The following is a 19,348-nucleotide window of genomic DNA, read 5'->3' on the forward strand; positions in this document are numbered from 1 at the left end:
CCAGCACTGGTTCGGGCTCCTTTGATCTTCCTCACTCCTGAGGCATGTCATGTGATTGGGAAAAGGCTGTATGGAAGCACAGAGCGTGCGACTGCCAGGAAGAATAGAAGAGACACAATGCATCGCTGGGGCAGGTTAATATTACACTGCTCTGCTGCACTACTTTGCTATGTGGGGAGATGGTGTTGGGGGGGAAGGGAGTGCATGTTTTACCAACCACATGGTGGGCCCATGCTAAGTGGTGGGGGGTGGAAGTGTCTCATGGGTTATTGCTGTACCCAATTAGATAATTTTTCACCCAGAAAACCTATTGCCTGTGTGTTTCCCTGGATGGGAAGGCAGTGTGTTGTCAATATTTTACTGCTTATAATGATGCTCATTTGAAACCATCGAGGGCCACATAAAATGGCGAGGAGGGCCGCATTCGGCCCGGGGGCCTTGTGTTTGACACCTGTGAACTACATGATCAAACGATCCTTTCAGTGAACGCTGTAGGACAAAATGAGTTTCCTCAAGACTTATACCCTTGAGAATAATATGCAAAATTAATACCTGTGCTAAGACCTGGTGCAAGGAGGAAATCCCTCACCGTTAACCTTTCAAGCCTCATTTTGAGTTATTTAAAGGAGAACACTAGAGTGTGCGAAAAAAAGTACCTCCTTCGTTATATCAGGTATTGTAAGCTATCCTTGAATTTATAGAGTTTGCCTGTCAAATCAGCAGGTAGTGCTCTAAACAAATATCAGACTTTCATGTGAGAGGTTTAATATTCTCTTTATTAAAAAATAAGCAGGCCCAGGGTCCCCTCCCGTACAGGATGCCTACTGTGCTTCAGCGTGCGGCTCACAAAGCCGCTCTGATGTCATCTGGACTGTACTGCGCAGGCGTTCTGCACATGTGCAGAACAGTCCGGATTACATCAGTGTGACTCCGTGAGCTGCACGCTGTAGCACAGTAGATTACGACCTGGCGAGGTCGGCATCTGCACCAGAAGGGACAAGGAGTCACCAGAGCTGCGGCATGGGCACAGGATGGCTGCCAGGGGCTGGAGGAAGCCCCATGTACGGTAAGTAGATTTTTTGTTTTTTAATAACCCCTGATCTTCCCGTTAAGTACTATTCACCCTCCATGGGGAATTTAAAATTAAATAAATAAGTCAACCTTCATATCCCTCTCACTTAAGGTGTCCTTTAAAGAGGAGCTGTCAACCATACTATCCGTGCGGGCGTGCGTGCGTGCAGATCGATTCCTGCTCGTCCCCACGGGCGCTGATAATCAGCGTTTCGTTTGCTCCCATCGTTCTCCCCGCCAGTATCGAGCGCAGAATCGATCCGGCGGGGTATCGGACAGGTTGAATATTATCAATCAAGCCATCAGCGGCTCGATTGATAATATAAAACGAGCCGTGTATGCCCAGCATTAGTCTCCTCTGCCTGATTTGCCCGGCCATTCACTATAGAAAGTGCATTATTTCAGCCTGAAAAATGTTTGCCAATCAGAGAGGAACAGACGTGTGGGAGGGAAAAACAGGAGGGAAAGAGGCTTCAGCCAATCAGGCTGCATTAGGTCTGAGGGGAAGTAGAGAAGCAAAAAAAAGACAATCCAGCATGCCCTGCAACTTCTCTTTTGTGTACCAAATCTTCTGTGTACCAAATAAGAGTCAGGTAAACTGGGAAATGATAATTTATCAACAAGAAAAGTAATAGCGATTTTAACTTTTGGATTGCCTGATTACTTGTTCACCAGATAAAAATAAAGAATTGATTTTTGATTTTATGCCCAACAGTTACTCTTTAAAGGACAAATGAAGTGAGAAGAATATGGAGGCTGCCATATTTATTCTGTTTTAAGCAATACCAGTTGCCTGGCAGCCCTGCTTAGCTTTTTGGCTGCAGCAGTTTCCTAATAACACCAGAAAAAATGACTTTGGCAAAAGTTACATTTTTAGACAGGAAGAGGCAGGCTTGTTGCTATGTTACCTCCTATCACCCTCCCATTTCCTCCTCTTCCCTATCCCATTTACTTCCCTAAAGTGAGGAAAATATGGAGGCTGCCATATTGGTTTCCTTGTAAACAATACCAGTTGCCTGGCAATCCTGTTCATCTTTTTGGCTGCAGTAGTGTCTGAATAACACCAGAAAAAAAGCACACGGCTTATCTTCTAAACACTATGCGGAAAGCATACAAAAACTATTTATGCTTGTTGTAGAGATTTATAGAGCTATATAAAACTTAATTTTTAATAAAACATTTAAAACTTCAGGTGCAGCTTGTATTGCCTATATGGTTTACTTAACATGTGACATAGGAGGTAAATATTTACATATATTTACCTCCTATGTTACGCATAAATAATGCTGCTTATCTTGTCAGATCTCATAATAATGTCAGAAACACCTGATCTGCTGCATGCTTGTTCAGGGTCTCTGGCTAAAAGTATTAGAGGCAGAGGATCAGCAGGACAGCCTTGCAGCTGATATTGCATAAAAGGAAATAAATATGGCTGCCTCCATATACCTCTCTCTTCAGTAGTCCTTCAAAAGCTATTTTGATATATCTGGATGCTGTATTAATTTTGAAAGTGTTAAATTGAAGGTCACCAGAAGAGGGATAGTGTTTGTGTACATTGCACTGTATATGCTTGAAGATCTTTTTAAAAATGAGGCTCTGTTGGAGCACAGTGGTTTGTGGATGGGTATAGACCCATTTACGTGTAATAAACTATGGTTTATATAGAAAACACTGCCTCCTTTGGAAGCTCACCCTCCACACAGAGGAATTTGCAGCGACCACACTGACACCTGGAAATGCTTTAGCTCTCTTACCCAGGTCACTTGGGACCGGGCAGAGATTTATGAGTGTTGAATGTGAGCAGATGCCAAGGTCATGCTCTGCAGGTGAAGGTTATGCTTCACAGGTAAGCTAAACAATGCATAGCATAAGCATTACAAATTCACACATTTTCCACCTGCAACTACTACTGCACCCTTACAATAATGATCTAGGTTTTCAAGTTCCTGGCAGGCAAATGTAGGATGCAGGTCTTTAAAGGGGTGCTACAGCGAAAAACTGTAAAATTTAAAATATGTACAAACATATACAAATAAGAAGTACATTTTTCCAGAGTAAAATGAGCCATAAATTACTTTTCTCCTATGTTGCTGTCACTTACAGTAGGTTGTAGAAATCTGACAGAAGTGACAGGTTTTGGACTAGTCCATCTCTTGATAGGGGATTCTCAGCAAGGCTTTTATTCTTTATAAAGATATTCCTGAAAAGGGATTTAATAAATGATGCTGGCCAGCTTCCCTGCTCGCTACAGTTTTTTGGCAGTTGGACAGAGCAACTGCCATTCACTAAGTGCTTTTGAAAATAAATATATCCCTGAGAATCCCCTATAAAGAGATGGACTAGTTCAAAACCTGTCACTTCTCTCAGAATTTCTACTACCTACTGTAAGTGACAGCAACATAGGAGAAAAGTAATGTATAGCTCATTTTACTCTGGAAAAAATGTACTTCTTATTTGTATATATTTGCACATATTTTAAATTTTACAGTTTTTTCGCTGTAGTGCCCCTTTAAATGTGGGTGTGGTTGTTCATTGTGACAGCCTTGTTGATTAGCCCCCATTCCATGTTTCTTCCTTACAGTGCTTCCTATTATAGTAGCGCGTTAGTTTTCCTTGCTATAGACCCCACAATTATAGTGCTCCTCTATAACAGTACTCTTTATTACACTACCCCTTATTATGGCGCCACTTGTTATACTGCCTCCCTATTCTGTCTAATGTACTCCTATTTAGTTTGACATACAATATACTGCATCTTTATACAGTCCCCCCAATTATAGTGTGCTCCATTGTAGTCCACCCCCACCCCATTTGGGGTGAGCGTACAATGTTTGAAGAGGACACAGAGGAGCCAAAGAAGTACTTTTGAAACTTTCTCAGCCCACCACTGTCACAGGAGGGGGAATATGCCAGGGAACTCCTGTAAAGACCTTGAAGGAAACATACAAGGCAAAATGTAAAAGAAAAAAAAAAAATCTTGGACCTTGGACATTTCCTCTAAGGGCTCAGACATACTATAAGCGCTTTTCTGAGCGCTTTTTAAAAAACACTCACATTAGCTTACATTAAAATCACTGTAAAATTGTGCAATTTTACTGCATCGCGATTTTACCACAATTTTCATGAAGGTCAATGGGAGTGTTTTTTAAAAAGTTCCCAGAAAACTCTGATGGTTAAAAAGCTCTCAGAAAAGGGCTAGGAACCCGAGGGTTCAAGGGAAGCCTGGATAAGAAGGCCTGGTCTAGGCACATTTTTCTACTTTTAATAGGCTTACATTGGTGTTACTGGAATGCTTTCCATATAGAGAAAAAACAGGAAGTTGAGGCAAATCTTCCTAAACAGAGAGACCAAATACAATCCTGACAGCCGTTGCCGCAGCAGGTGTCCCCCGTGGGAGACTTTCCCACCTCTGATTTTGCAACAGCTGTAACATTTTGGAATTCACCTAATATTCTCATATTGCTTCTTTGCTGTGTAATGAATCAGGCACAGAACATTTGGGCGATGTACTTTTCGAGCACATGACTATCTAGCATAGTGCTCTTTAGGATGAACATGGGCACAAAGTTTTTCAAAGTGATTTAAGGAATAGCCCTTTAAGGAGAAGGTTAATGTATATAGCTGGTTTGGTGAGGATTGTTTTTAACAGTGAAAGTTACAGTAAGGCCATAAATTCTGAAAGTGTTGAGGATCCAAACAATGGACCTTATACAGCCAAAATTGGTAATTTTGACTTTTTGTGAAGCCTTCCATAAATTATTAAATATTAACTTGATCGCCTAAATAATTGCTACATCCCTGATATTGATCGTTCACCTGAATTGCATAGCTTTGTAATGTTCAATTGTAGTATAAAGCTGTGCACAATTGCACATATGACCATGATTGAGCAACATTAAAATTTTGATCAATATTCCAATTAAAAATGCATTGCTAGGCACCTGGATTTTTAACAGATTTTTGTCCAGTTTATTGTTTTTATGGAGTCTAATCTATAAAAAAAAAACTAGTAAAGGCACCCATACACCCATACACTCATCAATTTTCCCATTCGATTGCGTGCAGATCCAATTCATCGGCTGGGAATACATTCCCCAAAATGTCAGATCGATTGGATTGTGATCGATTTTGAACAAAAAAACGATCAAAATACAGAATTTAGGTTGATCCGGGGCAGGGTGATAGCATAGGTAGATCGATGGCCTATAGCTCAGCACTGGATCAAACAGAGCCACTCCGCACATCAATCAGAACTGATCCAGTGTACTAAAAAACACAGCACCAGATGCTGCAATTCAACAGCCAAGTTTGACAATCCCGTCACAGAAAGTCAGAAGTGAGCGAAACCAGACAGCGGTTTGGTAAAAGTCTCTCTGAATTCTATTACTCCCAATCGACCCTTTCTTGTCGGGAGACTACATTGCTGAAACTCCCCCAGAGAGTTTTGTGGTTTTCAGCAAAAGTTCCAGGTCACCTTCTGCAGAAACAAAAGTGGGAAAAAAAATTACAATGCCCTGGGGTGGCCAGGCAGGCCGAGACTTCACCAAGCAAAAGCCACAGGTTGCTGGAGTCTGACATATGTGATATACAGGCAGAGCGCAAGTGACTAATTAACCAGGAGCTGCTCTCGTAACCCTGCAGAAAGCTTTGATGTCAGTAACACCAGAACCAACACGAGGTTGTTATGTCGCTGGAGAGGCTGAGGCTGGAAATGAAATAACTGAACATTAATTAGTAGCAGTGATGAACGTCTGGGCAGAGCATCACACAACAAGCCAGGAACAGTTGAGGCGTTCTTAAAGTGAAACAAAGGAAGTTCTGTTTTAGCCCCCCCATATTGTTCTGTAAAAGGACAAAGTCTGACAGCTTGCAAGAGTTTCAGAAAACCAGTGCTCAGAAAAGCCAACCTAGAACCAGCATCTGAGTTTAAAATGAAAACTCCAACTGGGGGTGGAGGAGAAAAGAAGCCTTTTGAGTTCTGTTCTATGTATTGTGAGAGAGATTGATGTCTAATATTAACTTTTGAGGTGCTTTCAGCAAATAGTTTACCCCTGGCCAGTGTTCAGGTGAGCAGTTTGGCCCTCTGCTCAGCAGCCCATTCAGTTGTACGTGGAGGGAACAGGAGAGGACGACCAAGTGTTACCCAAACAGCTTTGACCATACTGCACCCACAGCATAATGCTAGGTACACACAATGCAATTTTCTGACAGATTTACTTTCAGATCAATTATTTTGAACAGGTCAGATCTGATTTATAATCAAATTTACAATCAATTTCCCATTGCAGTGAACAGAAAATCGATCAGAAATAAGATCGGACCTGTCAGAAATAATCGATCTGACAGTAAATCTGTCAGAAAATTGCACTGTGTGTACCTAGCATTACAAATAGAAAATATAACAATACTACCTACCTACTCTTCCACCATTGTTTGATAAGTGGGTTGTCGCCATACTCTGGGCCGGATTTCTGGCAAGGCCACATAGGCCATGGCCTAGGGCACCAGAAATTTAGGGGCGGCTCAGTGAGGGGCAGTAAAGCTGTTCTGTGCAGCCATCCCCATCTACAAGGACAGCTTTAACCCTTCGTACTCTGTGTCCTGTACTTGTGTCGTCCCTGCAAGACCTGTAAGCTCTATCCCTGCAGGTACATATCAGCCTAATTCTCATGGTGACACAGTGGGTCCATCATTAACAAAATGGCAAACATAACAAAGTTCTTAAGGAAAACACAACTTATAATCTATACGCATATTACTAAAATACTTATTGTCTGTGACATCCAATGATGGAAAGTAAGTAAAATGCTCATTGGGGCACACAGAGATAACAACCATACAGACAGTATAGTTGGCCTTGGGCGGTAAAAAAGTACAAATCCGGCCCTGGCCATACTTATAAGAAAAAAAACAAAACAAAAAGAATGCAACTGTAAACCGCATTAAACAATAAAAAAAAAAAATGCATGAAAACGCAATTGAGGGCAGCACGGTGGCGTAGTGGTTAGCGCTCTCGCCTTGCAGCGCTTGTTCGGCGGTTCAAATCCCAGCCAGGTCAACATCTGCAAGGAGTTTTTATGTTCTCCCCGTGTTTACGTGGGTTTCCTTCGGCTCTCCGGTTTCCTCCCACATCCCAAAAACATACTGATAAATGAATTGGTTTCCCCCTAAATTGGCCCTAGACTATGATACATACACTACACAACACAATACATACATAGACATATGACTATGGTAGGGACTAGATTGTTAGTCCCTCTGAGGGACAGTTAGTGACAAGACAATATACTCTGTACAGCGCTGCGGAAGATGTCAGCGCTATATAAATACCAAAATAAATAAATTAAAAAGTGCAAGCGCAGACAATTTTTTTTTTTTTTTTTTGCGTTAGCGACTGTGGGATCCTGTGTAGTAGTCCCAAAATGCAACACAATCCTGCCTGAATTTCCTGAGGGGGGAGAGGTTTCAGCCTGCAATTAGTTATTTGAATGTTAATGATAAAAATATGAAAATAATCACCACTTCTTAATACCAGGGATGATGATCTGGACCTCTGTGTATCCGCTGTACTGTCTTATTTGAAAAGTTAAGCTCTATTAAAAGGCGTACTTTACATTCTAAATTGCATGCTTGACTTTAGCCTGCTGTAGCTATAAAAAGAGACATTACTGAAACCTCAGTATAGCACAAAACAAAATTCATAATTCACATCAAACAGGCGGATGAAACAGATACTGTACAAACCACAGGCTCCCATTAAGAAACCAGCACAGATTCTGTCCATGTTTTAACAAGGTGGATATATATCTGGCCGGGATCCTAAAAACCATGTACAAAAAATGAGATATGTGGGAAACACCGGAAAGAGTAGAACACATGAAAGGCTGTGAGGCGGTATTCATGCTGTCTGAGGGCCGCAGAGCCTTCACCAGGGGTATTCTTAGCTGCTCTATATGTACATCTTCCTGGCCTCCAGACATGTCACAACCTTCATCTCGCTGGGTGGGCTGCATGACAAGATGATCGTCTGAACACAAGAGCAAACTTAGCTACAAAATATGAAGAGTTTACATTAAAGAGGGTTTCAGTTACCACAAAGTGGCCTAGAATGCATCAATTAAGCTTCCCTTCCAGGTGCGCATGGGACAGGGCCGGTGTGAGAGGTAGTTGCAGAGACAGAAGAAATGAGCCAGTATCACTGAGCACTGTGATGTCATCATAGAGTTCCTTGTGGATTACAGAGGCTGTAGGAAAGGCCACCTGAGCCAGGAACTTGATTTCTCAAAGGTCAACAGTCCATCCAATAGCTGCAGCAGCTTACATCACTTCCTGCTTTCCTCCCTAAGGGTGGCCACTAATGATCCAATCTTTGTCATCCAATCTTACCATTTTTATATAATGTAAGAGCACTGCCTATATTATCCATTCAATATATTCACTCAATTTACCCTCATACTACATAGATTTGGTGAAATTGGATAAAAAAAGATTGGATCATTAGTGGCCACCTTAAGAGTGGTTACTAATGATCCAATCTTTTTCATCCAATCTTACCAATTTTATGTCGTAGAAGAGTAAACTGAGTGAATATATTGAATGAATACTATAGGCTTTCCCTTATATTAGATAGAAATGGTAAGATGAATGAAAAAGATTGGATCGTTAGTGGCCACTTTAAGACCCCGGGAAAATGCTGCATGCAGTCTGACTGCGATTGTCAGAAATTGCAATCGCTGTAGTGTGAGTAATCGCATAGGATTCCGGCGATCAGCAAAGTGCAAAATGCAGGCTGGAAGCCCTCAAAGGAGAACAGGGCCTTAGAAGCTTTATGATGTCTTTCAAGGGAACCCGAGGTGAGAGGGATACGGAGACTGCCATATTGATTTCCTTGTAAACAGTGTCAGTTGCCTGGCAGCCCTGTTGATCTTCTGGCATAAGTAGTGTCTGAGTCAAAACTCTGGCACAAGCATATTGGCTAATCTAGTAAAGCCTGAGTCAGCTGAGTCAGAGTACCTGATCTGCATCATGTTTGTTCAGGGTCTATGGTTAAAAGTATTAAAGACAAAGGATCAGGAGGACTCCCAGGTAACTGGTATGGTTTAAAAGGAAATAAATATGGCAACCTCCATATACCTCTCACTTGAGGCTCCCTTTCAGTACCACTATTCAACTGCCATAAGATCTTTAACCAACTTGACCCCAAAATCATGTAAACAGGGTAAAGCAACCTCCACCCTAGCCAACCATCTACGTTAACACTAACCTTTTTCCCTGACATTTTTTTTTCAAAGGACACCTTAAAGGATATCCAAGCTGTAGTAAATTGTAAAAATGGGGGGAGCAGGCATGTTTAGGAAGCAGTCATCATGCCCACTCCATTCTCTTCTGTCCCCATCTGCCCTCTCCTAAATGCCCCCTGAAGCTACTCCCATATTGACCAGGTCAGGGAGTAGTGCGCAGGCGCTGGCCCAGCGGCGCACGTCCTTGAGAGCACACCTGCGGCCGGGAGCGCTCTGCACATGCACACAATGTCATGACTACGAGCGTATCAAGGATGTGTGCCGCTGGGCTAGAACCCCCACACTATTGCTTCATCTGCTCAAAAAGAATTGATGTTAAAAATGTTGGGATTCTGCAGGGCTGTACTGCTGCAGTGCTGGCCTTAAAGGGTTTGTTTTCTTTCTCAGCAACACAGAGGATGTGGGCAGGGCCAGCTTTGCCTTCTCAGTGAAAAGCTGGCTGGCCCCCTCTCCCAGTTCCTTCCCGTTTAAGGCACCTGACTGATGAAGGGAATGGTACAAGAGGGATGGTTTAGACTGGACATTTCACAGACTGCTGTACAGTCTGTTCAATGTACAAAACAGTGTATTGCAAGTTCTGACACATTCCACACAATATGTACTAAATTCATGAGCCTGAATCCTAGTTTTAAAGTACTCCTGAGCTGGGGGAAAATCTATGAAATGGAGCCCATGGTGGGGAAGTTTACCTCTGAAGAAGAAGTGTGCTGCCACTGCTAGTTCTCAGGGTCCGCCCCTTGACCATTCCCTGTAGCTCCCGCGGCTTCCGGAAATTCTGAAGTGTGCAGGCGTGAGTTTCAAGCTGTGCCTGCGCAATGAAAGAAGGCCCTTTTGAATAACGCTTCCTGTCTCTGTGGTCACGCAGACTGGAACTTGCGCCTGCGCAGTTTCTATGCGTGTGCCTTTGCTAGGGGGAGCTTCCATATTCTGGTGGTCTTCTATGTTCGACTGGAGGATTCCGAATAAGAAGACAGCCGGGGATCTGGAACGGGGGGATGTCCGACGACACTGAGCAGCAGCACACTTCTGCAAAGATACTCTAGATAGAACTCCATGTTTTTTGGCCACAGATCAGAGGTGTTTTAACACGAATCTTCCACCATTTCATCTGCTCAAAACTATCATTGGATTGGCTCATGAATAAAGATTGGTCCATGTGTTCTAGACTTAAAGGACACAAGTCACGCATCCAGAGTTTGCTATAAGACGTCATATTCTGCATCAGCAATAAAACCATAGTCACAGAGGAGTTTTGGAAGCACAGAGGGGACCATTTACTGCTGGAGGTCAAAGGACTAAAAGTTAAACCCATTGATAATGATTTATTGGTCAGCTCCAGCATGAGAGCAATAAAGGGATTGTCAGGCAGAAAATTTACAGCACAATATCCTAGATATGCAAGCAATGCGTGAGTGGGAGTCAGGGGGGAGCGCTCTACCAATCCTGAAATAAAAAAAGGGTTTTACAAAACGCAGACAGGACATCACCAGCCACACATAAGGATGAATAAATACTAGAATGGCTTAAGGCTCATACACACCTACCAGCAATCTGTATAACTATCTTCCAAAGTTGTACGTTGGAAGCTAAGTTGAGTGTGTGTACAGCTGGGAAAAGAAACAAAGGTACATAGCAGATTGCCCAGCAAGCTCATGGTGAACCAGAACTCCTAGGAGTGTGTAAGTGGTTGAAAAGGACCAAAAAGCCCACAAGACAGAAATTTGCCTTTGTAAAACAGAAGGTATTTGTGATTATTCAGATTGGAGTGAACATATGTTGTTTCCCAAAATGCTCTACTGCTGAATATGCAAATTGTCCCTTTGTTGTCCCCAAAAGCTAAACACACCTCCAGAACCGCTGGAATGCAATGATGTGGCAGCTTGATATTTGTACAGAGCCACAATAATCCAACATGCATACAGACTGTTTCAGACTGGTTGGTCCTCATTGCAGTGAAATTTCTGTTCCTGAAAAAGAAGTTCAATTGCATTTCATCAAAACAATCTCACATTTTATATATCTAACCTTGATTCTTGTTGGTTTTCAACCCCTCCCGACTCTTCTTCAAAACAGCCTTTAACATCTTGTCTTATGCCTGTAATTAAAATGAAACACTGATGAGTAACACAAGCAGGAGAGTGCCAGTGAGCACATGATCCGCACTTATCACAAGTTAGCTGATAATGGTTTTGTGCTGTAACTGTAGCCAGTACAGCGACTACAGGGGCAGCAGGAAGAGGCCCCAGAACGCAGAATATGGAACTTGCAAACAAAGCGAAGTCTAGAGCAATTCGGTAGGATATACCTCCCCAGTGACTGAAGGTGGCCGTACATCTAGTGACAATTACGCTATGAGGGACAGCCCCGAGGGTTCCATTGCGTTCGTCACTAGTCCCAATATTGCTCGCTGTTACCAAGGCAAACCTGATTGAGCATGTCAACCCGAAATTAACCAGCATGTCCAATCGATACATGCGACCAATTTCGACCCGAAATTGGTTGATCGGGCATGCTCTTGGCAGAACAGATTTTCATCCAATTCCATAATAATTATCAAATTGGATGGTCGATCGGCCACCAAGTCAAGTGAGATATGGGCTCCATAATGCTTCATTTTACAAACAACACCACTGCAGCTTTTTAAGAATTTCTTTGTCCTTTAACCTCCCTGGCGGTAAGCCCGAGCTGAGCTCGGGCTATGCCGCGCAGGAGGATTTCTCCGGCTCTAATGAGGCGATTCGCCCCATTCAAAGTGCTGTGCACGCAGCCAGCACTTTGCTAGCCGCACGCACAGCTTGATCGCCACCGCTCTGCGGCGATCGCCCACACGCAGCGGCGGAAGAGGGCCCCCCCCCGCCAGAGCCCTGCGCTGCCCGGACCAATGAGTTCCGGGCAGCGCTATGGGCTGGATCGGGTGCGCCTGACGTCAGGACGTCGGCTGACGTCCCTGATGTCATCCCGATCGTCGCCATGGCGACAGAAGAAGCCAAACAGGGGAACGCGTTATATACGCGCTCCCCTGTTTGCTATTAGTGCCGGCGACGATCGCACTAGAGGGACACATGCACCCTCTAGTGGTGTTTCATGTAGCTACCACTCTGGTAGCTTTACATGAAACAAAAACAAAAAAAATAAAAAAAAAGGATTTTTGCCCATTTGGCAAAAAAAATTAACCGCCAGGGAGGTTAAAGTACTGTATTTTTTGGCGTAAAAGACACACTTTTTCTCCCCCAAAATGGAGAGAAAATGAGTAATGACTAACATTGGCACTCCAGCTGTGGCAAAACTACAAATCCCATCATGCCTCTGCCTCCCCGCATTATGCTTAGAGCTGTCAGAGTATTGCAATGCCTCATGAGATTGTAGTTCCACCACAGCTGCAGTGCCAAGATTAGCCATCACTGCTATAGGCCAAATACAGGGAGTCCCTGACTTATAAACGCCCACCGATATTAACATGAATGAATGAATGAATGAATGAATGATACACATCAGAAAGTAAAGTCAGATCACAAAACGCAGGGTAGTGGAAGAGAGCCCTCACAGCTGCTCGCCACATTCCCGCACGCTTATTACACCTGGCATGCATTATATTATTTTAAACTTAAGCTCCAGTTATTTCAAAGTCATGTAAATTAAATCCACATATAAAAGGAGAACTTTTTGTATTTAGTTAACAGAAACAATTGCTAAACAAACTGACAATATTAACTGATACAGTAACAGTCTACGATATGTAAAAGATTGTTAAATATAGTATACTAAACAGGCCAACAAAACTAAAAGTTCCTAAACAACTCAGGAATGTGATTTTCTTTCCTGCCTTGATAAGAAAAATATTGAAATACAATATTAAGCATAGAAAAAACTCCAGGTACACATTCTCCGCATTCCACAAGTAATCGCCCAGTTCAGGGCTCAACCTGGATGGTTTACTTTGAAGTCATTATGGGGTGAAAAAAACATTCAACCAAAGCTGCAAGGCTCAACAAAGCAGCAGGGGAAACACATGGATATAGACAGAGGGGTCTGCTTACTGTTATAATGTCTCATTCAGGTCTGAGATACTGTATATGGCAGCAGTAAGCATCAATACCAAAATCTCTCCATTCCTATCAAAGATGCCTTCTGTAATATTTTACACAGTGAAAAAAAGATAGAGAAAATGTGCCTATACTTTATTAACTGACATCCAACAGGTTGCTCTGGGCTGGAGTTAAAGGGAACTGTAACATTCAAAAATAAAAGATTGCCACATAGTAGTTAGTGCCCCAAAATAAATAAATGTAACCCCCTTTTTCTAAAATAGGTTTCTATGTGTACCATTTTTTTCTTTTTCTTTTTTTTACTTTTTACCCAGTCTGGGTGCCTTTAAAAAGCAGGAGCTGTGCAGAGCCAACTGGATTTTTTTTTAGCAACAAGCTTATCTCAGCACCCAAATAACAGAATTTTTCCCGTTTCGGATTAGATAAAAACACTATGACCAGAAGGGGATTGAACCCCCATTCCTTGAAGATTTTATGCAATGATGTAAGCCTGTTGTCAAGGTGATGTTTGCTGTGGGGGGAGGAGTGAACTGTGGCAGTAGGGAGGGAAAATTAAAGGGACCCTGAACATTAGATAGAAATGAAATCAGTACTTACCTGGGGCTTCCTCCACCACACTGTAGGCCGCAAGGTCCCCCGGCGTCCTCCTGGCTCCTCTCCCGGTCCCGCTGCAGACTTCATTACCGGCGACACCCAGGCCGATTGTCGGCCCAACACTTCCTGAATGGTGGCGCTCCGCATTCATGGTTTTCTAATGCTGAACCGCGCATGTGCAGGAATGTCACGCTGGCTGCCATGATGGAGTTTGATCCCACTCTAAGTAATTGCATGCAGGTTGAAATCGGGGCAATCAGAATCGACAGGAAGTATCTGATTGGCCTTATTTAAAGCTGCATAAAATTTACTGCCAATTTGCATGCAAGCTGGGATAAACAACATCTCATTGATCAGCTCTGTTAGCAATCTGCATGCAAGCTGGGATAAATAACATCTCATTGACCAGCTCTGTTAGCAAGCGCTCAGTCCTAGTGAACTCCCTGCCATAGAAGCACAGACAGCAATTAGGCCTGGCAGACTTACTTTCAGAGTGCCACTTTAATCTCACTGGTGTTTACCAGTACTGGGGTTTCTCTTTTCTTGCAGCTTGGCACAGACTTGCCAGGAATATGTGTTTCTTGGGTCACCACAGTGCCTGCGTGTAATGGGATGAGGGCAGGTGCCGGGCTAGTGTTACATGGCGGGCGGCTACTTGCCCTGATAAGCCATCTCTGTGCACCTGTTTCACATTAGCAAGAAGAAGTGATGAAGAAATACATCCAGGCTTGGCATGGCACAGTGACCCGTGCTCAGCTGGCTGCCAATGTGTGAAATACCTGACGCTTGGGTGAAATCCAATAGACCAGCCTAGCATTAGTGTGGCCGGATTCAGAGGACGGTCAGCTGAGCGGGGCAGCTAGATCCTTACATTTTCTATTCGCCAGCACCAGACAATAACACAACCATCCATGACGAGGACTAGAGAACAAAGCTAGAGATGCTTCTATTGGCGCGCTTATTATGCAGGAAGTACAATGCTGGATCCACACCATACAATTTTTTTGGGCAGATTTAACTGCCAGATCGATTATTTCCAGCATGTCCGATCTGAGGATCGATTGATTTTTTTTTAGTGATTTTCTGATCGAATTCTGTTTGTTTCTATGCCAATCTGCCAAAAAAATTGTATGGTGTGGATCCAGCATAAGGCAGAACAGCCATGCCTGCTAGAGCTTAAAGCTAAGTACACACACTGGTTTGAACTCGGCTATGGTAGACGATAACGACTGCATGTTCGAGAATCGGGAGTCAGACTAGTGTTTGTACAGCGGCCACACAACTTCTACAGCCACTCGTTCTCTGTTCCCCGCATAGCAACAAACATCACTAGCCAGGAGGCTGATAACGCATCTGTACAATGTCGGCTCTACTCGGTCACGCTAGTGACGCATACCAGGCGACAGAAGTGCCCCAACGATCTCCTCCATGTGTACAGTGGAGATGGCCAATGGGATGCTCTTTTTTCCAGTTTGAGTGCAAATTTAATGCAAATTGTGTACTGCTTGGAAGGAACTAGGCCAATCCAAACTGCCAGGGAGTGCCTTGGATTGAACCGTTTCCAAGCTGCATACAGTTTACATAAAATTTGTATGCAAGCCTGAAAAATCAGCATTCCATTGACCATCTATGACTGACAGCTAATTGTAGACTGGAATAGGGTTATTAGAGGATGACAGAGATACGAATTAAAGGACAACTGAAGCAAGAGATGCAGGCTGCCATATTTATTTCCTTTTAACCAATGCTAGTTGCCTGGCTATCCTGCTGATCCTCTGCCTCTAATACTTTCAGCCATAGACACTAAGCAACCATAAGCAGATCAGGTGTTTCTGACATTGTCAGCTCTGACAAGATTAGCTGCATGCTTATTTCTGGTATTATTCAGCCACTACTGCAGCCAAATGGACCAGCAGGGCTTCCAGGCAACTGGTATTGTTTAACAGAAAAAATATGGCAGCCTCCACATACCTCTCACTTCAGTTGTCCTTAACCTATTTTGGTTCCTGGACGTAGAAACTACGTCCAGGAACCATGCGCGCTACCGCGCGCTCCCGCGGCCAATCGCGCACGTGCACGCGCACTCCCGGCCGCGGATTCGGTAGCCAGGGAATCAATGTATCGGGCTATGGTGCCCGATCACTGATTCCTCGCCCCCGCTGAAAAAGCGACAGCTTCTCTCGGAAGCTGCGCCTTTTCTGTCCGTTCCCTCCCCGATGCGTCACTCTAAGCGTGTGCTACGCTTAGAGTGACGTCATGTAAACAAACTCATGGCCGCCATCTTGTGGCCAAAAAGTAATACTACAACTGAAAATAAAAATAAATTAAAATGAACACACATTTAAATCTATTGTTTACCTCCCACCCTCCCAAAACTACCCAAATAAAATGTTTACTATAAAAAAAAAAAACATTACAATAAAAAAACAAAAAAACATGTAAATATTTACCTAAGGGTCTAAACTTTTTAAATATCAATGTAAAGATGAAATATTTCTATATTTTTTTTTCATTTTAAACTTGTTAATAGTGATAGATGCAAAATGGAAAAAATGCACCTTTATTTCCAAATAAAATATTGTCGCCATACATTGTGATAGGGACATAATTTTAACGGTGTAATAACCGGGACATATGGGCAAATACAATACGGGAGTTTTAATTATGGAAGCATGTATTATTTTAAAACTATAGTGGCTGAAAACTGAAAAATAATGAATTTTTCTATTTTTTTCTTATTCTTCCTGTTAAAATGCGTTTACAGTAAAGTGGCTCTTAGCAAAATGTACCCCCCAAAGAAAGCCTAATTGGTGGCGGAAAAAACAAGATATAGATCAGTTCATTGTGATAAGTAGTGATGAAGTTATAGGCTAAGGAATGGGAGGTGAACATTTCTCACGTGAAAACCGCGGAACCTGAATGGGTTAAGGGAAAACAGATTTTGAATACTATGGACAGGCTATGTAGGTAAATTCTCATACTTCATGGAGTTGATTGGTCAGTGATTGTCCAATCAAAATTGGATGAGGGTGAAAGGCTTTTCAGGTAGTATGAGGGTCATCAGATTTTGATTCATGTGAACAAATTGTGTAGGTAAGCTCTCATTCTACATGGAAGTGGTGTAACTGGCCAATTGAAATGTGGATGTGTATGCACCTTTAGATTGTGAGCTCCTCTTGAGCGCCATGATTATGGACCATGTAAACCCCCCAGAGAAAATGTCAGCACTATCTAAGATTCACGGAAAAATTTTACTGCCAATTCTTGTTGACCGAGGACACACCCATGTTTCTCAATGAATTGACTGTGCCTCTCCGCATGGCTGCACCTTCTATGAAATGCCACAGTTTGATGAACTGACAGCATGCCCTGCAGCACACGCACCTGGCTTTGTAAGCCACAATACAAGAGGCCATGTGACATCATCTTCTGACATCTGCTTCCACCACAGAATAAAGAGAGCACTTCTGTGGATCACAGTAATCAGGATGTGTTCCACAGACTGCTCAGGGAAGAGGATGACAGCAATATGGAAGCGCATCAGTCAATGACATCACGGCATGCCGAGTGATGTGAGCTTCAAGCATTGTCAGGACTTTCTAATTTCACACCTCATCCTCCAGTTCCGGCATAACAAACGTTCTTCAAGGCAGGAAACCAATCTTAAAAGCTTGTCTGCAGATGTGCATACTCTTAGCATTAGGCAATGGTTTTTTACAAGGAGGAAGACAGGCTAAAGCTAAACCCAAACTCTGGGCACAGGCAATGTCCTAGTCCTGTGTAGCATTCAGTGGCAAAGATATTTTTTCCCGCTGTAAAAAGCACCTTGATGTCTAATAATTGATTTTTAAAGCCCAACAACAGATTTTTTTCTCTCTCTCCTCCCAGTGTATTCCCACTTAACAAAAAGATGGCTAACACCATACTCAGCTTCTACTCCGCCACCATCGAGTCAATCCTCTGCTCTTCCATCCTGGTCTGGTATGCTGGCGCCACCGCCAGTGACAAGCTCAAACTACAGAGGGTCATCAGGTCAGCGGAGAGGATCATCGGGTGCCCCCTCCACTAACTTGTACTACTGCACAACAAGAGACTGAAATCCAGGGCATTGAGGATTGCCAATGATCCCTCGCACCCAGGCCACCGTTACTACAGTGTGCTCCCCCTGGGCTGAAGACTTGGGGCCATTCCCACAAAGACTGCGAGACATAGGAACTCCTTCCCATCGGCTGTCAGCCACTTGAACTCACTCCACATACTCCCATCTGTGCAAGACCAACAAGCGGGGGGCGGGCTGCGACACTCTCGTTCGGTCAACTGAAGCAACAACCTCACAAGGCCAACAAGGCTAACCGCTGGTCAGCTCAAGGCCACAAATGAACTGTGATGTATGTAATTTTTCTGACGCAAATTGTATGCAAATGTAATGTAATCTTTCCCTGCTGCTATGCACTCTTCTCTGTCTTCTTCCTGAGCTATATGTATGTGCTAAAAATAATTCCGGGCATGGTTGCTCATGCTTTGCGAAATAAATGATTCTGATTCTGACTCATCTGTTATGGTGCTCACTTCATCCCAAATTATTAAGTGGACTCTGCTCTTCACCAAACCTGGTTAACAAGACACCGCTCCCATCCTCTCCCGCATAGAAAACAGCGAAAGGTACAGACTAACCAGCAAGCTCATGGTGACCCAGAACTCATTGGAGTGTGTAAGGGAATACAATGGTCCTAAAAGCCCCCTTACTAAGATATTAAGAAAAACAAAAGTTTGCTTTCTTAAAACAGAAAGAATTGCGATAATTCAGGTTGGAGTGAGCTTGAGATGTCTCCCAGTGCATCACTGCTGAATATATGCAAAACAGGAAAGGAGCTGAGGGGTAGACCAGCCCACCTGTCCCACAAACTCCTCCAATGCCTACCACCACAACCCATTCCATGAGACTGACTGAGAAGTTAAGTTAGTAGCTCATGCAGTCTGTTTGTAAGTTTAGGCCATTACGACCTCTCAAAGGACATGTAAAGTGTGCAGAAAAATAGATCAGCAGGGCTGGCAGGCAATCCTGGTTTAAATGAAGATATGGCAGTCTCAATATTTATCTCACTTCAGTTGGCCTTTAGAAGGGAAGTGAATGAGGCAGGAAAAAGGAGGAATTGGGAGGGTGATAGGAGGGAACATTACAGCAAGCCTACCTCCTGTCTGAAAATTTGGCTTTAGCCAGAAGTCTAATTTTTCAGATGATCAAAAAGGATGGGGGGGGGGGCGCGCTCTGCACTTCACAGAGTTCTGTGGATCCAGCATAAACCAAACTCTGCGCTTATCTTGGGTAGCTTTGCC

The 19,348-nt window shown here is 43.3% G+C and overlaps 1 protein-coding gene across 5 annotated transcripts in view; it reads right to left on the reverse strand.

Annotated features, from left to right (window-relative positions):
- The window catches only part of TANC1 (tetratricopeptide repeat, ankyrin repeat and coiled-coil containing 1), a 324,590-nt gene that overhangs the window by 221,520 nt on the left and 83,722 nt on the right, over window positions 1-19,348 (reverse strand). For all 5 annotated transcript variants that reach the window (XM_068245707.1, XM_068245709.1, XM_068245710.1 and 2 more), the window contains one exon: window positions 11,397-11,466. In XM_068245707.1, coding sequence (XP_068101808.1) covers window positions 11,397-11,454 — 58 coding nt within the window. In that variant the 5' untranslated portion in view covers window positions 11,455-11,466. The remainder of the gene's footprint in view (window positions 1-11,396; window positions 11,467-19,348) is intronic.

The sequence above is a fragment of the Hyperolius riggenbachi genome, chromosome 7, assembly GCF_040937935.1.
Source record: "Hyperolius riggenbachi isolate aHypRig1 chromosome 7, aHypRig1.pri, whole genome shotgun sequence".
NCBI lineage: Eukaryota > Metazoa > Chordata > Amphibia > Anura > Hyperoliidae > Hyperolius > Hyperolius riggenbachi.